This window comes from Entelurus aequoreus, linkage group LG23 (assembly GCF_033978785.1).
Source record: "Entelurus aequoreus isolate RoL-2023_Sb linkage group LG23, RoL_Eaeq_v1.1, whole genome shotgun sequence".
Classification (NCBI taxonomy): Eukaryota; Metazoa; Chordata; class Actinopteri; order Syngnathiformes; family Syngnathidae; genus Entelurus; species Entelurus aequoreus.
In genome coordinates, this window is record NC_084753.1 from 32,215,084 (window position 1) to 32,241,664 (window position 26,581).

The window sequence follows — 26,581 nt, forward strand, 5'->3', positions numbered from 1 at the left end:
TGTGAAATTACTTCATATTTCATGGTAAAAATGTGTTGAAAATGTGTGTATCAAATTAGAAACAACAGGTATAAAAGGTAACGTATCTCCAAATTAGTCAAATTTATTGCATTTCATGCCTTATAAATACCATGAAGCAATGTACAGTCTTTAGATGTTTCAAATAAACAAATATAATGTTTACATGACACAATATGGTGTATTTAGAAGTCAAATATACATATACAGTTTGCTGTATCATTTTGTAGTTTCTGATTTTTTTTGAGAGAAAAAAATTCATCACATTAAAAAAATACATAAAAACAACATTGAAGGTGCTTTGAAAATGATTTTTAAAAAGTGTATTGTTTATGTTTTGGTTTGTTATAAAACATTAAACTGCAACGATAGTTTGTGACCGGTTGTATCAAATATGATACGAGTTGAAAATCATATATGGAATTAGATTTTTTTTTTGCCAGCAGTTCAATGATCAAATATAGACGAACCCAACAAACAGACTCTCTAACTCCAAAAACGTCATTAAAAGTCAGCGTATCGATGGTTAGCCCTCAAACGTATCAGAAGTGATGCATACGTTTTTGAGGCCTCTGCCTCATCAGTGTAATTAGTTTGTCCTAAAAAAGTCTGACGTATCAGATCAGATGCATGCATTACACGTATAGTCCACATGGGGGCAGTATTGACCTATTAGCGGTCTGTCCAGTCATCCTGCAAGATGGCCACGAAGAAGAAACCAGAAACACCTGATTTTTTTAAGAGAAACTTTGCCAAATTTAAAGGTATAAGGTATGAAATTTTTTTTTTTTTTTACTGACACATCAGTATGAACAGTTAATTTGTTGATTAAATGTGAAATTACTTCATATTTCATGGTAAAAATGTGTTGAAAATGTGTGTATCAAATTAGAAACAACAGGTATAAAAGGTAACGTATCTCCAAATTAGTCAAATTTATTGCATTTCATGCCTTATAAATACCATGAAGCAATGTACAGTCTTTAGATGTTTCAAATAAACAAATATAATGTTTACATGACACAATATGGTGTATTTAGAAGTCAAATATACATATACAGTTTGCTGTATCATTTTGTAGTTTCTGATTTTTTTTTTAGAGGAAAAAATTCATCACATTAAAAAAATACATAAAAACAACATTGAAGGTGCTTTGAAAATGATTTTTAAAAAGTGTATTGTTTATGTTTTGGTTTGTTATAAAACATTAAACTGCAACGATAGTTTGTGACCGGTTGTATCAAATATGATACAAGTTGAAAATCATATATGGAATTAGATTTTTTTTTGCCAGCAGTTCAATGATCAAATATAGACGAACCCAACAAACAGACTCTCTAACTCCAAAAACGTCTTTAAAAGTCAGCGTATCGATGGTTAGCCCTCAAACGTATCAGAAGTGATACATACGTTTTTGAGCCCTCTGCCTCATCAGTGTAATTAGTTTGTCCTAAAAAAGTCTGACGTATCAGATCAGATGCACGCATTACACGTATAGTCCACATGGGGGCAGTATTGACCTATTAGCGGTCTGTCCAGTCATCCTGCAAGATGGCCACGAAGAAGAAACCAGAAACACCTGATTTTTAAGAGAAACTTTGCCAAATTTAAAGGTATAAATTATGAAAAAAATTTTTTTTTTTTTTACTGACACATCAGGATTAACAGTTAATTTGTTGATTAAATGTGAAATTACTTCATATTTCATAGTAAAAATGTGTTGAAAATGCGTGTATCAAATTAGAAACAACAGGTATAAAAGGTAACGTATCTCCAAATTAGTCAATTTTATTGCATTCCATGCATTATAAACACCATGAAGCAACGTACAGTCTTTAGATGTTTCAAATAAACAAATATAATGTTTACATCACAAAAAGGGACAAGCGGCATACTTGCCAACCCTCCCGATTTTCCCAGAAGACTCCAGAATTTCAGTGCCCCTCCCGAAAATTTCCCGGGGCAACCATTCTCCCGAATTTCTCCCGATTTCCACCCGGACGCCAATATTGGGGGCGTGCCTTAAAGGCACTGCCTTTAGCGTCCTCTACAACCTGTCGCCACGCCCGCTTTTCCTCCATACAAACAGCGTACCGGCCCTGTCACATAATATATGCGGCTTTTACACACACACAAATGCAAGGCATTCTTGGTCAACAGCCATACAGGTCACACTGAGGGTGGCCGTATAAACAACTTTAACACTGTTACAAATATGCGCCACACTGTGAACCCACACCAAACAAGAATGACAAACACATTTCGGGAGAACATCCGCACCGTAACACAACATAAACACAACAGAACAAATACCCAGAATCCCTTGCAGCACTAACTCTTCCAGGACGCCACAATATACACCCCCGACAAGCGGTAGAAAATGGATGGATGGATGGACATGACACAATATGGTGTATTTAGAAGTAAAATATACATATACAGGTTGCTGTATCATTTTGTAGTCTTCTGATTTTTTTTGGAGAGAAAAAAATGAATCACATTAAAAAAATACATAAAAACAACATTGAAGGTGCTTTGAAAATGATTTTTAAAAAGTGTATTGTTTATGTTTTGGTTTGTTACAAAACATTAAATTGCAATGATATTTTGTGACCTGTTGTATCAAATATGATACAAGTTGAAAATCATATATGGAATTAGATTATTTTTTGTTTTTTTTGTTAAAGATTAGTTCAGAAGCACCAATAAAAGCTGCCGTTTCAAATAATTGGAACTTTCTGTTCATGATGTAGTTGTTCAGTGCATTTGCTCCGTTTTGCACCTCCGTTCTCTGATTGGTGGATGTTGGTTTGGAAAGAGAGAAGACAAGGTTCAGCGTTTGGACCGCTGATTTTCTATTATTCCAGACTATATTTGGACTTTGAACTTTTCCTTTGTTTGGCACAGACTTGATGTCATTCTTTCCATTATCTGAGGCCTAACATGGAAAGCAGCGGAAACTTCCACCCTGAGCCAGACTGCATCTGTTGCACCCAAACAGAACCAGAAGCCAAAACCGTCCGTACGGACTTTTCTGGATCCTTCTTTGATAGACAAACATAAACACATTACACAACCTGCTCACTGAACTTTGTGGATGTTATAGAATAAATGTCCAACACATATTTCAAATATTTTCAAAGATCTTTTATTAACGTCCATTAAGTTCAAAGATCCTTTATCAACATGCATTAGGTTCAAAGATATTTTATAGAGGTTCAAATATCCTTTATTAACGTCCATTAAGTTTCAAACATCTTTTATGAACATGCATTACGTTCAAACATCTTTTATAGAGGTTCAAAGATACTTTATTAACATCCATTAGGTTCAAAGATCCTTTATTAATGTCCATTAGGTTCAAAGATCCTTTATTTACGTCCATTAGGTTCAAATATCTCTTAATAACGTCCATTAGTTTCAAAGATCTTTTATTAACGTCCATTAGGTTCAAAGATCCTTTATTAACGCCCATCAGATACAAATATATTTTATTAATGTCCATTAGGTTCAAAGATCCTTTATAAACATCCATTAGGTTCAAATATCCTTTATTAACGGCCATCAGGTTCAAAGATCCTTTATCAATGTCCATTAGGTTCAAATATCTTTTAATAACGTCCATTAGGTTCAAAGATCTTTTATTAACGTCCATTAGGTTCAAAGATCCTTTATTAACGCCTATCAGGTTCAAAGATCCTTTATTAACGTCCATCAGGTTCAAAGATATTTTATTAACGTCCATTAGGTTCAAAGATCCTTTATTAACATCCATTATGTTCAAATATCTTTTATTAACATACATCCATCCATCCATTTTCTACCACTTATCCCTTTCTGGAGCCTATCTCAGCTGAATTCGAGGTTCAAATATCTTTTATAGAGGTTCAAAGATCCTTTATTAACGTCCATTAGGTTCAAATATATTTTAATAACGTCCATTAGGTTCAAAGATCCTTTATTAACGGCCATCAGGTTAAAAGATCTTTTATTAACGTCCATTAGGTTCAAAGATCCTTTATTAACGGCCATCAGGTTCAAAGATACTTTATTAACGTCCATTAGGTTCAAAGATCCTTTATTAACGCCCATCAGGTTCAAAGATATTTTATTAACGTCCATTAGGTTCAAATATCTTTTATTAATGTCCGTTAGGTTCAAAGATCCTTTATTAACGCCCATCAGGTTCAAAGATATTTTATTAACGTCCATTAGGTTCAAAGATCCTTTATTAACGCCCATCAGGTTCAAAGATATTTTATTAACATCCATCCATCCATTTTCTACCGCTTGTCCCTTTCTGGAGCCTATCTCAGCTGCATTCGAGGTTCCAATATCTTTTAAAGATCCTTTATTAACATCCATTAGGTTACGTCCATTAGGTTCAAAGATCTTTTATTAACATCCATTAGGTTCAAATATCTTTTATTAACATCCATTAGATTCAAAGATCTTTTATTAACATCCATTAGATTCAACGATCTTTTATTAACATCCATTATGTTCAAATATCCTTTAAAGAGGTTCAAAGATCCTTTATTAACATCCATTAAGTTTCAAAGATCTTTTATAGAGATTCAAAGATCCTTTATTAACGCCCATTAGATTCAAAGATCTTTTATTAACATCCATTAGATTCAAAGATCTTTTATTAACATCCATTATGTTCAAATATCCTTTAAAGAGGTTCAAAGATCCTTTATTAACATCCATTAAGTTTCAAAGATCTTTTATAGAGATTCAAAGATCCTTTATTAACGCCCATTAGGTTCAAAGATCTTTTATTAACATCCATTAGATTCAAAGATCTTTTATTAACATCCATTATGTTCAAATATCCTTTAAAGAGGTTCAAAGATCCTTTATTAACATCCATTAAGTTTCAAAGATCTTTTATAGAGATTCAAAGATCCTTTATTAACGCCCATTAGGTTCAAAGATCCCTTATTAACGCCGATTGGGTTCAAAGATATTTTATTAACGTCCATTAGGTTCAAATATCTTTTATTAACACCCATTAGGTTCAAATATCCTTTAAAGAGGTTCAAAGATCCTTTATTAACATCCATTAAGTTTCAAAGATCTTTTATAGAGATTCAAAGATCCTTTATTAACATCCATTAAGTTTCAAAGATCTTTTATAGAGATTCAAAGATCCTTTATTAACATCCATTAAGTTTCAAAGATCTTTTATAGAGATTCAAAGATCCTTTATTAACGCCCATTAGGTTCAAAGATCCCTTATTAACGCCCATTGGGTTCAAAGATCTTTTATTAACGTCCATTAGGTTCAAATATCTTTTATTAACATCCATTATGTTCAAATATCCTTTAAAGAGGTTCAAAGATCCTTTATTAACAACCATTAAGTTTCAAAGATCTTTTATAGAGATTCAAAGATCCTTTATTAACGTCCATTAGGTTCAAAGATCCTTTATTAACGCCCATTGGGTTCAAAGATATTTTATTAACGTCCATTAGGTTCAAAGATCTTTTATTAACATCCAGTAGGTTCAAATATCTTTTTATTAACGCTTTGCACCCTGCGGCTTATGATACGGTGCGGTAATTTTTGGATTTTTCTAGGCCAAAAAGAAAATCGTTTCATTCAACACACGCAAATACACTGAAATGTTGTGCTATTGCGCTGGTTGAAGCTTTGAACTGGAAGTAAAAGTGCCGTTCAGTCTGCTAACCGTCCACAGCGTCTCTACTCGTATGGGTTTTTCATTTTTACCATATACTAAAACAATTCTTACTTACTAAACCGTCCCATGTCTGTAGGAGTGTTTTCATGCATATTTGTACGCGCTGTTGTAATCAAGCTAGCGTCGTTAGCATTAGCTAATATGCTAACACGTCTATGAGTGTCTTTTTGTATTGTTTCAGTTTCACAAATTCCTCAGTAAATTCTCCAAAACCTCCAAGTGGAGTTATTGAGTCTGTTTAGCTGCTTCCGCAGCTAGTGTGTCCATGACCATGACTTCTGTTTTGTTTGATCGGACCCGTTTTACTGCCGTGTTACAGACACCGTTTGGAAACAATTAAAAACATTTACATTTGCTAACTTGTGTGGACTTAAGCAAGTTAATATATTTTTTTAATTTTAATATTTAACTCATTTTATGCTTACCTGTGCTAACTTGTGTGAACTTAAGCATGCTAATGGATTTTTTTGTTAGTTTTTAGCTAATTTTGGATGTTTTAATCCTAAAAGTCATACATTTTTATACTTGGCGCCATTTTGGAAATATGTTAATGTCTCTTTTATTTAACATTTTATGCTTAGCTATGCTATCTTGTGTGAACTTGAGCATGCTAATGGAATTTTTGCTAGTTTTTAGCAAATTTCGTATGTTTTAACCCTAAAAGTCATGAATTTTGATACTTGGCGCCATTTTGGAAGTATGTTAATGTCTCTTTTATTTAACATTTTATGCTTAGCTATGCTAACTTGTGTGAACTTAAGCATGCTAATGGAATTGTTGCTAGTTTTTAGCAAATTTTGTATGTTTTACCCCTAAATGTCATGAATTTTGAAGTATGTTAATGTCTCTTTTATTCAAGCGTGCTAACGTTTTATGCTTAGCTATGCTAATTTGTGGTAACATAAGCATGCTAATGGATTTTTGTTAGTTTTTACCAAATTGTGTATGTTCAACCCTAAAAGTCATGAATTTTGATACTTGGCGCCATTTTGGAAGTATGTTAATGTCTCTTTTCTTTAACGTTTTATGCTTAGCTATGCTAACTTGTGTGAACATAAGTATGCTAACGTGTTTTTTGCTAGTTTTTAGCAAATGTTGTATGTTTTAACCCTAAAAGTCATGAATTTTGATACTTGGCGCCATTTTGGAAGTATGTTAATGTCCCTTTTATTCAAGCATGCTAATGTTTTATGCTTAGCTATGCTAACTTGTGGGAACATAAGCATGCTACCGTTTTTTTTGCTATTTTTTAGCCAACTTTGTATATTTTAACCCTAAAAGTCATGAATTTTGATACTTGGCGCCATTTTGCAAGTTTGTTAATGTCTCTTTTATTTAACGTTTTATGCTTAGCTATGCTAACTTGTGTGAACATAAGCATGCTAACGGTTTTTTTGCTAGTTTTTAGCTAACTATGTTTTAACCCTAAAAGTCATGAATTTTTATACTTGGCGCCATTTTGGAAATATGTTAATGTCTCTTTTATTTAACGTTTTATGCTTAGCTATGCTAACTTGTGTGAACATAAGCATGCAACGTTTTTTTTTTGCTAGTTTTTAGCAAATTTCGTATGTTTTAACCCTAAAAGTCATGAATTTTGATACTTGGCGCCATTTTGGAAATATGTTAATGTCTCTTTTACTTAACGTTTTATGCTTAGCTATGCTAACTTGTGTGAACATAAGCATGCAACGTTTTTTTTTTGCTAGTTTTTAGCAAATTTCGTATGTTTTAACCCTAAAAGTCATGAATTTTGATACTTGGCGCCATTTTGGAAGTATGTTAATGTCTCTTTTCTTTAACGTTTTATGCTTAGCTATACTAACTTGTGTGAACATAAGCATGCTAACGGTTTTTTTTGCTAGTTTTTAGAAAATTTTGTATGTTTCAACCCTAAAAGTCATGAATTTTGATACTTGGCGCCATTTTGGAAGTATGTTAATGTCCCTTTTATTCAAGCATGCTAATGTTTTATGCTTAGCTATGCTAACTTGTGTGAACATAAGCATGCTAACGTTTTTTTGCTATTTTTTTAGCTAACTTTGTATGTTTTAACCCTAAAAGTCATGAATTTTGATACTTGGCGCCATTTTGCAAGTTTGTTAATGTCTCTTTTATTTAACGTTTTATGCTTAGCTATGCTAACTTGTGTGAACATAAGCATGCTAACGTTTTTTTTGCTAGTTTTTAGCTAACTATGTTTTAACCCTAAAAGTCATGAATTTTGATACTTGGCGCCATTTTGGAAATATGTTAATGTCTCTTTTATTTAACGTTTTATGCTTAGCTATGCTAACTTGTGTGAACATAAGCATGCAACGTTTTTTTTTGTGCTATTTTTTAGCAAATTTCGTATGTTTTAACCCTAAAAGTCATGAATTTTGATACTTGGCGCCATTTTGGAAGTATGTTCATGTCTCTTTTATTTAACGTTTTATGCTTAGCTATGCTAACTTGTGTGAACATAAGCATGCTAACGGTTTTTTTTGCTAGTTTTTAGCAAATTTTGTATGTTTCAACCCTAAAAGTCATGAATTTTGATACTTGGCGCCATTTTGGAAGTATGTTAATGTCCTTTTTATTCAAGCATGCTAATGTTTTATGCTTAGCTATGCTAACTTGTGGGAACATAAGCATGTTACCGTTTTTTTTGCTATTTTTTAGCCAACTTTGTATATTTTAACCCTAAAAGTCATGAATTTTGATACTTGGCGCCATTTTGCAAGTTTGTTAATGTCTCTTTTATTTAACGTTTTATGCTTAGCTATGCTAACTTGTGTGAACATAAGCATGCTAACGTTTTTTTTGCTAGGTTTTAGCTAACTATGTTTTAACCCTAAAAGTCATGAATTTTGATACTTGGCGCCATTTTGGAAATATGTTAATGTTTCTTTTATTTAACGTTTTATGCTTAGCTATGCTAACTTGTGTGAACATAAGCATGCAAGGTTGGTTTTTTTTGCTAGTTTTTAGCAAATTTCGTATGTTTTAACCCTAAAAGTCATGAATTTTGATACTTGGCGCCATTTTGGAAGTATGTTCATGTCTCTTTTATTTAACGTTTTATGCTTAGCTATGCTAACTTGTATAAACTTAAGCATGCTAATGGAATTTTTGCTAGTTTTTAGCAAATTTTGTATGTTTAACCCTAAAAGTCATGAATTTTGATACTTGGCATCATTTTAGAAGTATGTTAATGTCTCTTTTATTCAAGCATGCCAATTTTTTTTTGCTATTTTTGTATGTTTAAACCTAAAAGTCATGAATTTTGATATTCGGCGCCATTTTGGAAGTATGTTAATGTCTCTTTTATTTAACGTTTTCTGCTTAGCTATGCTGATTGCAGAGCTAGCCTGCGCAGCCAGTGAGTCCATGACGATGACTTCTGTTTTGTTTGATCGGCCGTTTTACTGCTGTGTTCCAGACACCGCTTGGAAACAATTAAAAACATTTACAAAATATAATTAATTTCACAACGTATATGTCTACGATTTATAGTCCGGTGCGGCTTATATATGGGGAAAAATCCCTAAAATGTTGTGGGTGCGGCTTATATACCGCTATAGTTTGGAAAATTTGGTAATTTTACACCTAATTTAGGCCAAAAATATGTAGAATCTGCTTTTAAAAAATCCCCGACGTAGCAAAGTTGTAGTATATCTTTTCACTCTTGAGTCCTCACACCCACAGGTGACAGGGAGAAGGTGAGGAAGCTTGAAGAGACCATCAGCCGCCTGACCAAAGACCTCCACAGCATGCAGACTTCCATCCATGATGTGGACCAGAGGCTGTAAGTCCTGCCTGCTGTTGCTGTTGTTCTCTGGCAGACTTCAAGAGTCCCGTCCTTTGAAGTAGATCCCGACTGAATGGAGCTATTGTGCCCGCGGACTCAGCCCAGCCGCACATGAAGGAGACCATCAACAACATTCACAACAAGCTGGACCATCTGTACAACAAGACCCAGGTGACCTTCTCTGCTAACTTAAGCATGCTAACTTTGTTTGCTAGCTTTTTGGCTAATTGTGTATGTTTAAACCTAAAAATCATGAGTTGTGCTACTTGGCGCCATCTCGGAATTTTGGTATTTCCTCTTATCACGTGATAGCATGCTATTGTTTTATACTAGTTTTTAGAGATAATGTTACAACCCCCGTTTCCATATGAGTTGGGAAATTGTGTTAGATGTAAATATAAACGGAATACAATGATTTGCAAATCCTTTTCAACCCATATTCAGTTGAATGCACTACAAAGACAACATATTTGATGTTCAAACTCATAAACTTTTTTTTTTTTTTGCAAATAATAATTAACTTAGAATTTCATGGCTGCAACACGTGCCAAAGTAGTTGGGAAAGGGCATGTTCACCACTGTGTTACATGGCCTTTCCTTTTAACAACACTCAGTAAACGTTTGGGAACTGAGGAGACACATTTTTGAAGCTTCTCAGGTGGAATTCTTTCCCATTCTTGCTTGATGTACAGCTTAAGTTGTTCAACAGTCCGGGGGTCTCCCTTGTGGTATTTTAGGCTTCATAATGCGCCACACATTTTCAATAGGAGACAGGTCTGGACTACAGGCAGGCCAGTCTAGTACCCGCACTCTTTTACTATGAAGCCACGTTGATGTAACACGTGGCTTGGCATTGTCTTGCTGAAATAAGCAGGGGCGTCCATGGTAACGTTGCTTGGATGGCAACATATGTTGCTCCAAAACCTGTATGTACCTTTCAGCATTATTGGCGCCTTCACAGATGTGTAAGTTACCCATGTCTTGGGCACTAATACACCCCCATACCATCACAGATGCTGGCTTTTCAACTTTGCGCCTATAACAATCCGGGTGGTTCTTTTCCTCTTTGGTCCGGAGGACACGACGTCCACAGTTTCCAAAAACAATTTGAAATGTGGACTCGTCAGACCACAGAACACTTTTCCACTTTGTATCAGTCCATCTTAGATGAGCTCAGGCCCAGCGAAGCCGACGGCGTTTCTGGGTGTTGTTGATAAACGGTTTCGCCTTGCATAGGAGAGTTTTAACTTGCACTTACAGATGTAGCGACCAACTGTAGTTACTGACAGTGGGTTTCTGAAGTGTTCCTGAGCCCATGTGGTAATATCCTTTACACACTGATGTCGCTTGTTGATGCAGTACAGCCTGAGGGATGGAAGGTCACGGGCTTAGCTGCTTACGTGCAGTGATTTCTCCAGATTCTCTGAACCCTTTGATGATATTACGGACCGTAGATGGTGAAATCCCTAAATTCCTTGCAATAGCTGGTTGAGAAAGGTTTTTCTTAAACTGTTCAACAATTTGCTCACGCATTTGTTGACAAAGTGGTGACCCTCGCCCCATCCTTGTTTGTGAATGACTGAGCATTTCATGGAATCTACTTTTATACCCAATCATGGCACCCACCTGTTCCCAATTTGCCTGTTCACCTGTGGGATGTTCCAAATAAGTGTTTGATGAGCATTCCTCAACTTTATCAGTATTTATTGCCACCTTTCCCAACTTCTTTGTCACGTGTTGCTGGCATCAAATTCTAAAGTTAATGATTATTTGCAAAAAAAAAATGTTTCTCAGTTTGAACATCAAATATGTTGTCTTTGTAGCATATTCAATTGAATATGGGTTAAAAATGATTTGCAAATCATTGTATTCCGTTTATATTTACATCTAACACAATTTCCCAACTCATATGGAAACGGGGTTTGTAGAAAGAGACTAAATGTCAAGACCGCAAACATGCATGGATCATGGACTGTGTTGTATTTGATGCTAAATATGATAGACGATGTCGCCTTGTTTGGACTAAGCTTTTACTTCCTCTTTCAAGTGGGTCATAAGCGTTGCAGATGCCAGGTCTGCCGTGCACGTGTTGAAGGCACATGTTGCCATCACGCACTAATAGTCACTTACCAGGGCACCATATGGTTCTTCCCCCCCCCCCCCCCCCCCCCAGGGGACCATAGTATCAGATGGAAGTAGTGTTGTCCCGATACCAAAATTATTTCAGTACTTTTCTAAATAAGGGGAACCCCAAAAAATGTCATTATTGACTTTATTCTAACAAAACATCTTAGGGTACATTAAACATATGATGCTTTTTGCAAGTTTGTCCTTAAATAGAATAGTAAACATACAAGACAACTTCTCTTTTATTAGTAAGTAAACAAACAAAGGCTCCTAATTAGTCTGCTGACATATGCAGTAACATATTGTGTCATTTATCTACCTATTATTTTGTCAACATTATTAAAGACAAGTGGTAGAACATGTATTATTAATCTACTTGTTCATTTACTGTTAATATCTGCTAACTTTCTCTTTTAACATGTTCTGTCTACACTTCCGTTTAAATGTAATAATCACTTATTCTTCTCTTCTTTGATACTTTACATTAGTTTTGGATGATATCACAAATTGAGGTATCAATCCGATACCAAGTCATTACAGGATCATACATTGGTCATATTCAAAGTCCTCATGTGTCCAGGGACATATTTCCCGAGTTTATAAACATAATATAAATTTTTTTAAAAACGAAAGATGTTGTGATGGCAAAAAATATCGACGTAATCATAGTAGTATCGACTTGATACGTGCTTGTACTTGGTATCATCACAGTGGATGTCAGGTGTAGATCCGCCAATGGCGTTTGTTTACATTTTGACGCAGGTAAACTACGGTGTGTAGTGAAGCATGTTTAGCTATTCCTCGTCCTCCAGTGATAATGCTACTTGGAAGAAACTTACTTATTTGGCGCCATGGAGGTGAGGATTTGTGATTTAGAAGTAGCTGGGCACCATATGGTTCTCCCCCCCCAGAGGACCAAAGTATCAGATGGAAGTAGTGTTGGTACCAAAATTATTTTGATACTTTTCTAAATAAAGGGGACCACAAAAAATGTCATTATTGGCTTTATTTTAACAACAAATCTTAGGGTTCATTAAACATATGTTTCTTATTGCAAGTTTGCCCTTAAATAAAATAGTGAACATACAAGACAACTTGTCTTTTAGTAGTAAGTAAACAACAAAGGCTCCTAATTAGTCTGCTGACATATGCAGTAACATATTGTGTCATTTATCTACCTAATATTTTGTGAACATTATTAAGGACAAGTGGTAGAAAATGAATTATTAATCTACTTGTTCATTTACTGTTAATATCTGCTTACTTTCTATTTTAACATGTTCTGTTTACACTTCTGTTAAAATGTAATAATCACTTATTCTGTTTGGATACTTTACAGTAGTTTTGGATGATACCACAAATGTAGGTATCGATCCGATACCAAGTAGTTACAGGATCATACATTGGTCATATTCAAACCCCTCATGTGTCCAGGGACATATTTCCTGAGTTTATAAACATAATATACATTTAAAAAAAAATAAAGATGTTGTGATGCTAAAAAATATCGATGTAATCGTAGTAGTATCGACTTGAAACGCGCCTGTACTTGGTATCATCACAGTGGATGTCAGGTGTAGATCCACCAATGGCGTTTGTTTACATTTTGACGCAGGTAAACTACGGTGTGCAGTGAAGCATGTTTAGCTATTCCTCGTCCTCCAGTGATAATGATACTTGATACTTGAAAGAAACTTACTTTATTTGGCGCCATGGAGGCGAGGATTAGTGATTTAGAAGTAGCTGGGCACCATATGGTTCTCCCCCCCCAGAGGACCAAAGTATCCGATGGAAGTAGTGTTGTACCGATACCAATATTTTGGTATCGGTACCAAAATTATTTTGATACTTTTCTAAATAAAGGAGACCACAAAAAATGTCATTTTTGGCTTTCATTTAACAACGGTACATTAAACATATGTTTCTTATTGCAAGTTTGTCTTTAAATAAAATAGTGAACATACAAGACAACTTGTCTTTTAGTAGTAAGTAAACAAACAAAGGCTCCTAATTAGTCTGCTGACATATGCAGTAACATATTGTGTCATTTATCTACCTATTATTTTGTCAACATTATTAAGGACAAGTGGTAGAAAATGTATTATTAATCTACTTGTTTATTTACTGTTAATATCTGCTTACTTTCTCTTTTAACATGTTCTGTCTACACTTCTGTTAAAATGTAATAATCACTTATTCTTCTGTTGTTTGATCCTTTACATTCATTTTGGATGATATCACAAATTTAGGTATCAGTCTGATACCAAGTAGTTACAGGATCATACATTGGTCATATTCAAAGTCCTCATGTGTCCAGGGACATATTTCCTGCGTTTATAAACATAATATACTTTTAAAAAAACCAAAAGATGTTGTGATGCTAAAAAATATCGATGTAATCGTAGTAGTATCGACTTGAAACGCGCCCGTACTTGGTATCATTACAGTGGATGTCAGGTGTAGATCCACCAATGGCTTTTGTTTACAATTTGACGCAGGTAAACTACGGTGTGTAGTGAAGCATGTTTAGCTATTCCTCGTCCTCCAGTGATAACTCTACTTGGAAGAAACTTACTTATTTGGCGCCATGGAGGTGAGGATTTGTGATTTAGAAGTAGCTGGGCACCATATGGTTCTTCCCCCCCAGAGGACCAAAGTATCAGATGGAAGTAGTGTTGGTACCAAAATTATTTTGATACTTTTCTAAATAAAGGGGACCACAAAAAATGTCATTATTGGCTTTATTTTAACAACAAATCTTAAACATATCTTTATTATTGCATGTTTGTCCTTAAATAAAATAGTGAACATACCAGAGAACTTGTCTTTTAGTAGTAAGTAAACAAACAAAGGCTCCTAATTTAGCTGCTGACATATGCAGTAACATATTGTGTCATTTATCTACCAATTATTTTGTCAACATTATTAAGGACAAGTGGTAGAAAATGAATTATTAATCTACTTGTTCATTTACTGTTAATATCTGCTAACTTTCTCTTTTAACATGTTCTGTCTACACTTCTGTTAAAATGTAATAATCACTTATTCTTCTCTTCTTTGATACTTTAAATTAGTTTTGGATGATACCACAAATGTAGGTATCAATCCGATACCAAGTAGTTACAGGATCATACATTGGTCATATTCAAACCCCTCATGTGTCCAGGGACATATTTCCTCAGTTTATAAACATAATATACACTTAAAAAAAAAAAGAAGATGTTGTGATGCCAAAAAACATCGATGTAATCATCTTAGTAGTGACTTGATACGCGCCTGTACTTGGTATCATTGCAGTGGATGTCAGGTGTAGATCCACCCATGGCGTTTGTTTACATTTTGACGCAGGTAAACTACGGTGTGTAGTGAAGCATGTTTAGCTATTCCTCGTCCTCCAGTGATAATGCTACTTGGAAGAAACTTACTTATTTGGCGCCATGGAGGTGAGGATTTGTGATTTAGAAGTAGCTGGGCACCATATGGTTCTTCCCCCCAGAGGACCAAAGTATCAGATGGAAGTAGTGTTGGTACCAAAATTATTTTGATACTTTTCTAAATAAAGGGGACCACAAAAAATGTCATTATTGGCTTTATTTTAACAACAAATCTTAGGGTACATTAAACATATCTTTATTATTGCAAGTTTGTCCTTAAATAAAATAGTGAACATACAAGACAACTTGTCTTTTAGTAGTAAGTAAACAAACAAAGGCTCCTAATTAGTCTGCTGACATATGCAGTAACATATTGTGTCATTTATCTACCTATTATTTTGTCAACATTATTAAGGACAAACGGTAGAAAATGAACTATTAATCTACTTGTTCATTTACTGTTAATATCTGCTTACTTTCTATTTTAACATGTTCTGTCTACACTTCTGTTAAAATGTAATAATCACTTATTCTGTTTGGATACTTTACAGTAGTTTTGGATGATACCACAAATGTAGGTATCGATCCGATACCAAGTAGTTACAGGATCATACATTGGTCATATTCAAACCCCTCATGTGTCCAGGGACATATTTCCTAAGTTTATAAACATAATATACACTTAAAAAAAAAAAAAGTTGTGATGCCAAAAAATATCGATGTAATCATCTTAGTAGTGACTTGATACGCGCCTGTACTTGGTATCATTGCAGTGGATGTCAGGTGTAGATCCACCAATGGCGTTTGTTTACATTTTGACGCAGGTAAACTACGGTGTGTAGTGAAGCATGTTTAGCTATTCCTCGTCCTCCAGTGATAATGCTACTTGGAAGAAACTTACTTTATTTGGCGCCATGGAGGCGAGGATTATTGATTTAGAAGTACAAAGCACCTCTTCCTGAGGGCGTTTCAGTGTTATAACTTCACTTTTATCTTTAGTTTTTGGGCCAATTTGCGTCCGTTCTCCCTTTTCTGTGTACACACTGTCTGCTTGTAAGTACTCTGTGATTGTGCACTGCCGAACATGCTCCTCTGCTCGACGACGGGGTGCGGGGGACCGGTACTTTTCAGAGGCGGTATAGTACCGAATATGATTCATTGGTATTGGCGGTACTATACTAATACTGGTATACCGTACAACCCTAGATGGAAGATACTGCTTCGTCATCGTGTCATCAATGTGCTCCTTCAGGTCCATGACCAGACCCTGGTCAACATCAACAACCACTTGGAGAATGGAGGCGGCAACGAGCTGGACGGAGACGCCGTCGGAGGAGGAGGAGCTAAAGGGAAGCAGCTGACGACGCTGAAGGAAGAAATACTGACGGAGTTGGAGAGAAGAGTGACTCTGTCCTGCTCCGCCTGCCAGGTGAAGACCAAGGACACGTTCATGAATACATTTCACATTCTCCCCAAGCACAGGTGTCAAAACTCAAGATCTGGCCCGCCACGTCTTTTTCTATGGCCCACGAACGCCTGGAATTAATTTACACTCGTTTTCCGGACTACAGGCCGCAGATATATATGTTGTGAAATGACTTATTTACACAGAAATATTCTGTAAATGTTTATTTACATACTTTAATTGTGTGTCTGTAACAAGGCAGTAAAACGGCTGATCAAACAAAACAGAGGTCATCGTCATGGACCCACTAGCTGCGGAAACTAGCTCTCCAATCAGCTAAACAGACTCAATAACTCCACGGTGACCTTTTGGTGAATTTACTGAGGAACTGAAACAATACAAAAAGAATGCCATTGTAAGTTAATAAATGGTAAATGGGTTATACTTGTATAGCGCTTTTTTACCTTCGAGGTACTCAAAGCGCTTTGAAACTATTTCCACATTCACAAACACTGATGGCGGGAGCTGCCATGCAAGGCCCTAACCATGATCAGGAGCAAGGGTGAAGTGTCTTGCTCAAGAACACAACGGACGTGACGAGGTTGGTAGTAGGTGGGGATTGAACCAGGAACCCTCAGGTTGCTGGCACGGCCACTCTCCCAACCGTGCCACGCCGTCCCCTAATACTAACACAGACACTCGTAAACATATTAGCATATTAGCTAATGCTAAAGAGGCTAGCTCGATTACATTACGATAGCACGTCCAAATATGCATGAAGACGCTCGTACAGACATCGCACACGGGACTGTTTAGTAAGTAAGAATTGTTTTAGTTATATTGTAAAACGTACAAACCTTGCCTGGAGCGATGAATGAAGAATCCGTACGAGTAGAAACGCTACGGACGGCGAGAAGACCGAACCGCACTTCCACTTCCTGTTGAAAGCACTAAATGGGAGAACTCGCCCAAAACATGGCGCCATAGCACAAACAATAAAACACATTTTCAATGTATATGATTTTTAAATTTTTTTTTTTACTATTTACGTTTTGGCCGTCAGCAAAGAAAAATCCATACATTAGCCACACCAATTTCTAAGTTTAGGAAAAAATGAGTGGCTTATAGCCTGGAATTTACGGTATGTAATATTGCTAACATTTACACTTTAACACAAAGGATATGAAAGACATTTACTCTTGCTTGATTACTCAATTTATTATTACAACACAGTAGAGTCATCCCATTGGGTTGAGTGTTTCCTTGCCCTGATGTGGGATCTGAGCCGAGGATGTCGTTGTGGCTTGTGCAGCCCTTTGAGACACTCGTGATTTTGGGCTATATAAGTAAACATTGATTGATCGATAGAGCTTCTTGTGGTAGCAGCCGTATACGTGGCATCCTAATCGGTCTCCGGTGTTGTCCGCCTGACACGGTCAAGGAGTCACAGAAACAAGTTTTGACAGCAATGGGTGGCGACATGATGGCATAGATAAATATATGTCCTCACAAATATCCATATCAATATGAAGCATTAAATACAAACCCTGTTTCCATATGAGTTGGGAAATTGTGTTAGATGTAAATATAAACGGAATACAATGATTTGCAAATCCTTTTCAACCCATATTCAATTGAATGCACTACAAAGACAAGATATTTGATGTTCAAACTCATAAACTTTTTTTTTTTTTGCAAATAATAATTAACTTAGAATTTCATGGCTGCAACACGTGCCAAAGTAGTTGGGAAAGGGCATGTTCACCCCTGTGTTACATGGCCTTTCCTTTTAACAACACTCAGTAAACGTTTGGGAACTGAGGAGACACATTTTTTAAGCTTCTCAGGTGGAATTCTTTCCCATTCTTGCTTGATGTACAGCTTAAGTTGTTCAACAGTCCGGGGGTCTCCCTCGTGGTATTTTAGGCTTCATAATGCGCCACACATTTTCAATGGGAGACAGGTCTGGACTACAGGCAGGCCAGTCTAGTACTCGCACTATTTTACTATGAAGCCATGTTGATGTAACTTGTGGCTTGGCATTGTCTTGCTGAAATAAGCAGGGGCGTCCATGGTAACGTTGCTTGGATGGCAACATATGTTGCTCCAAAACCTGTATGTACCTTTCAGCATTAATGGCGCCTTCACAGATGTGTAAGTTACCCATGTCTTGGGCACTAATACACCCCCATACCATCACACATGCTGGCTTTTACACTTTGCGCCTATAACAATCCGGATGGTTCTTTTCCTCTTTGGTCCGGAGGACACGACGTCCACAGTTTCCAAAAACAATTTGAAATGTGGACTCGTCAGACCACAGAACACTTTTCCACTTTGTATCAGTCCATCTTAGATGAGCTCAGGCCCAGCGAAGCCGACAGCGTTCCTGGGTGTTGTTGATAAACGGTTTTCGCCTTGCATAGGAGAGTTTTAACTTGCACTTACAGATGTAGCGACCAACTGTAGTTACTGACAGTGGGTTTCTGAAGTGTTCCTGAGCCCATGTGGTGATATCCTTTACACACTGATGTCGCTTGTTGATGCAGTACAGCCTGAGGGATCGGAGGTCACGGGCTTAGCTGCTTACGTGCAGTGATTTCTCCAGATTCTCTGAACCCTTTGATGATATTACGGAGCGTAGATGGTGAAATCCCTAAATTCCTTGCAATAGCTGGTTGAGAAAGGTTTTTCTTAAACTGTTCAACAATTTGCTCACGCATTTGTTGACAAAGTGGTGACCCTCGCCCCATCCTTGTTTGTGAATGACTGAGCATTTCATGGGATCTACTTTTATACCCAATCATGGCACCCACCTGTTCCCAATTTGCCTGTTCACCTGTGGGATGTTCCAAATAAGTGTTTGATGAGCATTCCTCAACTTTATCAGTATTTATTGCCACCTTTCCCAACTTCTTAGTCACATGTTACTGGCATCAAATTCTAAAGTTAATGATTATTTGCACAAAAAAAAATGTTTATGAGTTTGAACATCAAATATGTTGTCTTTGTAGCATATTCAACTGAATATGGGTTGAAAATGATTTGCAAATCATTGTATTCCATTTATATTTACATCTAACACAATTTCCCAACTCATGGAAACGGGTTTGTAAAAAAAGTGCCTTTTGTGTCCTTGCCTCGATCTTCCAATGTTTGCAAAGCTTGAACGAAGCATGAAGTTGCCGTGAGGTATCGCACATCTCAACGTAAACGTCAGTCTTGATACATCTCATCTATGCCGTGAAAAAGGGCTTATGCCAGGATTTTGTGTGCGAGCAAGAATGTTGCATGAGTCCCCAGATCTTCAGAATTGTGTTTTTGTCATCCTCTTGTGCTCAGGCTGGCGTGGAGGATGTGAGACGGCAGCAGGAGTCGGACAGAGAAAGAGTGCGAGCGCTGGAGAAGCGGATCAACTCCATGGACCAACATTTTAGGCAGAGCCTGCAGGTCCTTCAAAGTGAGACGGAGCAGTCCCAGACGTGCTGCAAGACAGTCAGTGAGCTGGAGAAGAGATTGTCTGACCTGGACGGCCAAGTCACCGCCACTGCCAACAAGTGTGACACCATCAAGGGGCGCCTGGACAAAGAGCTGGCTGGAACCGGGGGAGGGAAGGGAAGAGTGACTGAGGACAGGTTGAACGGCAAACTGCGGGAGTTTGAGAAGAGGGTGAATAACACGGTGAGAAAATCTGAACAGAAGTGCATCAACACTGGGAACAACCTGAAGGACGGCGTCCAAAGAGACGTGACGCAGCTACGCAACGTGGTCCTCAGTCAACTGGATGAGCACAGATTCAAAATCGGGAAGCTAGAGCTTGATGTGTCTGTCCTTGGGGACACGGTTACAGACCACAGTCGACGTCTGAGCCAGCTGGAGAACATCACAACCTTCCTGGACAGGAGGTTAACGGCGACTTCAAAAGTGTGTAACGACACATGCGGGCTGAAGGACAAAGAACGCAAGACCGAAGACACCGTCAAAACCTTGGAATGGAGGGTCGTGGCTAACCAAGGGGAAATCCAGAAATTTAACACGAGATTAAATGACTTGTCCGTGTCGGGTGACTCACTGGCAGACAGGGTCGAAAACTTAACAGATGATGTGACAAAAATCATTGGTATGACCGGAAAGGACGGTGAACACTTCAACAGGATCGTCTCAGAGGTTGACACGCTGAGCCAGGATTGGGAAGACTGTTCCGTCTGCGCCAGTGTTGACGAGGACTTACGTCTGCTGGCCAACTCCACCGCCGTCGCGCTCAGCAAGTGTCAGACCGAAGTGGACGATCTGCGGAGAACGGTGGATTCAGGCGAAACGGTGTGCTCTCAGGTGTGCTCGAACCTTCAAGAAGAGGTGGGGCGGCTCAGAGAAGAAGTGGAGGAGAACAATGCTCAGTGCAATATCAACATTGACGACCTGACCAATCGCCTTGACGGTCACCATGACCACAATGGGAGATTAGGAGGCGATCTGAAGTCCATCCAAGGAGAGTTATCTAAAGTGATGATCACGTTCGGCTCCATCAACAACACACTCAGAGGCATGGGAACGACGATACAAACCCATGGGAACACCATCAATGATCTGACCCACACTAAGGACAGGATCCACTCTCAGGTAAAAGGAACTGATGATAAAAATAGTTCGTGGTATGGTATGCTCTTTATTGTCATTGCACAACAACATTTAATTTTCAATACAAACCCGTTCAAGATTAGACAAACATTTTACAGGAACGGAACAGGAACTGGTTCCTGGTGGTGGTGGTGGAACTTTTCACAAAATCCAATCAGTTTTGTGACAGTTTTCGGCTCACGTTGATGTTTTTAACAGCCCAAATGATCATATATCCCAATAATCCACTTTACCATTTATCAGGTGTGGCTGTCCTGCTTATCCTTGGCTTCACGATGCACACGCGCATGATTAGAACTAGACTTACACTCCGGAGCAATGTGATGTGTAAACCGGGGGGATCAAGCTGTCAGCAAGTTATACAAACTCAATAATACACATTTTAAACGACAAAAGTAATAATAATACAAAAGTAAAAAGTATGCCATGATTTAGAGAGGTTTCCTGAGATCAGCGAGGGTGCAACATTGACAGTCCGTAGGGAATGTTGGAGCATGTTTTTAGCCCTTATTAATACATTTAATGCATGTCTCCTTGTCCACCTCTGATCACCATGACAGGCACCGATGCAGATATCAGTTTCTATTTAGGACCACTGTTTGTGTTCACCTTGAACACACTTTTGGCTTACAGTAGCTCTTAAAGACAGCACTCTACAGCCACTTCCGTGTAGATTAGTGTAAATAACGGAACATTAACCTCAACTTTTGCCAGCAATATTAGAAAGGGATCCGTCATTGTAGCGTAATGCATTGCCCTTATGTCCCTGACAAGTCACAACCAGCACATCCGACTTCGGCTTGCTTTTTATTCAGAGTGTCTCTCTAGGTTGTCCTCAGACAAGCCTTCATCGTTGTCTCCAGTCATTCCGGTTTTCCATACAGCTGGCCAGCTCATTGGTGCTTTGTGCTCCCGCATCATTCTTGAGTACATCCACATATGTTACAGTGGGACGTCTTTGTGACCGGTGCCCATGTGTTGGCTCCGACAGTACCAGTTTGCTGGCTGGCAGCTCCTGGTGTCTTTGGCAGTGTCCTGCTAGTCTCATTCTCCTGGATGCTATTTTGTCGCTCACCCTGTGTATTCCAGCATAGATTCTCGTTGGTAAAATGTGTACTCTTGCTGATGTTGAGCTCCACATGTAGCATTCTGGTGTAGCGCCCGTGTTAGAGTGTTCTCTCTCCTAGAGTGGATGCCTTACTGGGCTAATGAACCCACTGTGCAGTGACCACAGCCTATCTACTTTGAGGGCTCGCCTTGGTCCAGGTACTTATATGTTGCCCTATAACAGAATGCGGTCCTGGTCATTAGTTAAATCCAACGGTGCTGTACCAACACCGTCCCCTCATAAAGTTTGGCCGGCAAGCTGAAGCCGTTGCCCAGGAGCCAGACGTGAGAGATTTAGAATAGGAGAGGACCAATGTGCTTATCCACTCAACAAGAAGTACATCTGCCGAGATACATCAAAGGTGCTACCTCTCCCAGAGCCTCCAACCCCAGTGATGGTGGAACATCCCTACAATACACCAAAAACTCAGAAAAAAGACTTGGTCTGCCAAGACATCAATGAGGGACAAACTCTTTGTACCCCTGCATTGCCTCTAGCAGCTTTCATCACAGCCTCTGGAGTTCCTGTCTAGCAAACGACGAAGAACAAATTAGTCCCAATTAGTTAGCCACTCGACTTGTCCAGGGTGTACCCGAATGCAGCTGAGATAGGCTCAAGCACATCCCACGACCCCAAAAGGGAAAAGCGGTAGAAAATGGATGGATGGATGGATAGTTAGCCACTAGTTTTTGTGGGGTCCATCAAACAGGACAATAACATGTAAAAAAAACCTCTACAATAAATGGAAAAGACACTCGTGAACAAAGGAAATAGTACTATACATACATTTATAGCATATAATTTTACGTAGGAAAACGCGGTATCACTGTGAATCTGAGGGGGACACGTCCACATTGTCCCCATCTATCAGTTCATGACCATAGACTTAGATTGGTCAGATATAGTCGTAGTCCAATATAAGTCTATGCTCTTAGACTTGTATTGGTCATATCTAGTCTTAGAACAATCTAAGTCTATGTTTAAGTCTATCAGTTCATGTTCATAAACTTAAGATAGTTCAGATCAGTCCCCTAAACCAAACCAAAAAACACAATTGATTCAAACGCAACCCATCTCGGGTCAACTGAATGGTTCAGATTTTTTTCATAACCCGTCCCATCCCTAAATTAGAGACGATTCAAAGCAGAGAAAAGAATTGCTGAACTTCAAATAATCTGCAGTGTGTTAAGTTCGAGGGTCGTTTTTTTCAGGATCCAAAAAACAAGGTAGGAAGCAGTGTGCGGGTGAAAACCGACCTCCTTAAGCAAGGTTACAAAGTAGCAAACAAAAGTTGATGGGAAAACTAAAGGGACAGATGGAGATACACAAGTGCTAGCTGTCGCACGAGGCGAGCTATGGAACCGCGCCAGCTATCAGGCGAGACAGGTACAAATAAGGAGCATGACTCACTTAGAAAACAGGTGGGAACACTAATCAATAACTGAAGACAGGTGTGGGGGATAGCGCTTGGGAAGTGATTATGTCCCAGCAGGATGACGCAAACACAAGGGAAGGACAACCCAAAATAGGATACAACCTAATACAACATAAGTGGAAGTAATACTTCAAACACTAAACTAGACATGCCCTGACATAACATGGCCTTTGTAAGAAAAAACATGTTAAGTTTCTATTTCGACTTCCTTGACAAATACAGAACTCCCATAAAGGTCGAGAAGAAGACTTCTGTTTGGACTGACTGCACTACACATCCTGTGGATTTGTACTGCAAGCCTTAAATCCTCCGGTGATGAAGGATGTTTTATTACACCTGAAATAGCCTCTCAAACGGAACACCCGACTTCCATGTATGGCAACAATGTCTTGATGGAGTCCAACTGTTTGTAGAAAATAAACCACACATTCTAACCATCGCAACTGGACTGTTTGGTTGGTCTTAGAAGACGTTTCGCCGCTCATCCCAGTGGGCTTCGTCGGTTCGTGCTCATAGACTTAGATTGGTCAGATCTGGTCTTAGTCCAATCTAAATCTATGAGCATAAACTGATTGACTTAAACATAGACTTAGATTGGATTAAAACCAGATCTGACCAATCTAAGTCTATGAGCATACACTTAGATTTGACTCAGACTAGACCTGAACAATCTAAGTCTATGAGCATAGACTTATATTGGACTAAGACTAGATCTGACCAATCTAAGTCTATGAGCATAGACCTATATTGGACTAAGACTAGATCTGACCAATGTAAGTCTGTGCACACTTATATTGGCCTAAGACTAGATCTGGCCAATCTAAGTCAATGAGCATGAACTGATTGGCTTAAACATAGACTTGGATTGGACTAAGACTATATCTGACCAATCTAAGTCTATGCCCATTAACTGATAGACTTAAACATTAGACTTAAATTGGACTAAGACTATATCTGAGCAATCTAAGTCCATGCCCATTAACTGATAGACTTAAACATAGATTTAGATTGGACTAAAAGAAGATCTGACCAGTCTAAATCTATGAGCATGAACTCTGTGACTGAAGCATAGACTTAGATTGGTCTAAGACTCGATCCAACCGATTTAAGTCTATGCACATTTACTGATAGACTTAAACATAGACTTAGATTGGACTCCGACTATATCTGATCAAATCTAAGTCTATGCGCGTGAGCTGATAGACTTAAATATAGATTTAGATTGGACTAAGACTATATCTGACCAATCAGAGTCGAGGAGCATGAATTGATAGACTTAAATTGGACTAAGTCTAGATCTGACCAATCCAAGTCTTTGCCCATGAACTGATATACTTAAACATAAACTTTGATTGGTCTAAGACTATATCTGACCAATCTAAGTCTATGCCCATTAACTGATAGACTTAAACATAGACTTTGATTGATCTAAGACTATATCTGAGAAATCTAAGTCTATGCTCATTAACTGATAGACTTAAACATAGATTTAGATTGGACTAATAGAAGATCTGACCAATCTAAAACTATGAGCATGAACTCAGTGACTTAAACATAGACTTAGATTGGTGTAAGATTCGATCTACCCGATTTAAGTCTATGCACATTTACTGATAGACTTAAATATAGACTTAGATTGGACTCAGACTATAGCTGACCAATCTAAGTCTATGCGTGTGAGCTGATAGATTTAAATATAGTCTTAGATTGGACTAAGATTATATCTGACCAATCAGAGTCGAGGAGCATGAATTGATTGACTTAAATTGAACTAAGTCTAGATCTGACCAATCTAAGTCTATGCCCATTAACCGATAGACTTAAACATAGACTTTTATTGGTCTAAGACTATATCTGAGCAATCTAAGGCTATGCCAATTAACTGATAGACTTAAACATAGATTTAGATTGGACTAAAAGAAGATCTGACCAATCTAAATTTATGAGCATGAAGTCAGTGACTTAAACATAGACTTAGATTGGTCTAAGACTCGATCTAACCGATTTAAGTCTATGCACATTTACTGATAGACTATATTGGACTAAGACTATATCTGAGTCGAGGAGCATGAATTGATAGACTTAAATTGGACTCAGTCTAGATCTGACCAATCCAATACTATGCCCATGAACTGATAGACTTAAACATAGACTTTTATTGGTCTAAGACTATATCTGAGCAATCTAAGTCTATGCCCATTAACTGATAGACTTAAACATAGATTTAGATTGGACTAATAGAAGATCTGACCAATCTAAAACTATGAGCATGAACTCAGTGACTTAAACATAGACTTAGATTGGTGTAAGATTTGATCTACCCGATTTAAGTCTATGCACATTTACTGATAGACTTAAACATAGACTTAGATTGGACTCAGACTATAGCTGATCAAGCTAAATCTATGCGTGTGAGCTGATAGACTTAAATATAGTCTTAGATTGGACTAAGATTATATCTGACCAATCAGAGTCGAGGAGCATGAATTGATTGACTTAAATTGAACTAAGTCTAGATCTGACCAATCTAAGTCTATGCCCATTAACCGATAGACTTAAACATAGACTTTTATTGGTCTAAGACTATATCTGAGCAATCTAAGGCTATGCCAATTAACTGATAGACTTAAACATAGATTTAGATTGGACTAAAAGAAGATCTGACCAATCTAAATTTATGAGCATGAAGTCAGTGACTTAAACATAGACTTAGATTGGTCTAAGACTCGATCTAACCGATTTAAGTCTATGCACATTTACTGATAGACTATATTGGACTAAGACTATATCTGAGTCGAGGAGCATGAATTGATAGACTTAAATTGGACTCAGTCTAGATCTGACCAATCCAATACTATGCCCATGAACTGATAGACTTAAACATAGACTTAGATTGGACTAAAACTATATGTGACCAATCTAAGTTTATGAGCATGAACTGACAGACTTGAACATAGACTTAGGTTGGTCTAAGA

The 26,581-nt window shown here is 37.7% G+C and overlaps 1 protein-coding gene across 3 annotated transcripts in view; it reads left to right on the top strand.

The window, feature by feature from the left end:
* Nucleotides 1–26,581, top strand: part of emilin1a (elastin microfibril interfacer 1a) — a 175,910-nt gene that overhangs the window by 138,651 nt on the left and 10,678 nt on the right. For 2 of the 3 annotated variants that reach the window (XM_062034675.1, XM_062034673.1), the window contains 4 exons: nt 9,417–9,516; nt 9,579–9,690; nt 16,273–16,449; nt 19,768–21,045. In XM_062034675.1, the coding sequence (XP_061890659.1) occupies nt 9,417–9,516; nt 9,579–9,690; nt 16,273–16,449; nt 19,768–21,045 (1,667 nt within the window). The remainder of the gene's footprint in view (nt 1–9,416; nt 9,517–9,578; nt 9,691–16,272; nt 16,450–19,767; nt 21,046–26,581) is intronic. The other variant, XM_062034674.1, reaches the window with a different exon arrangement.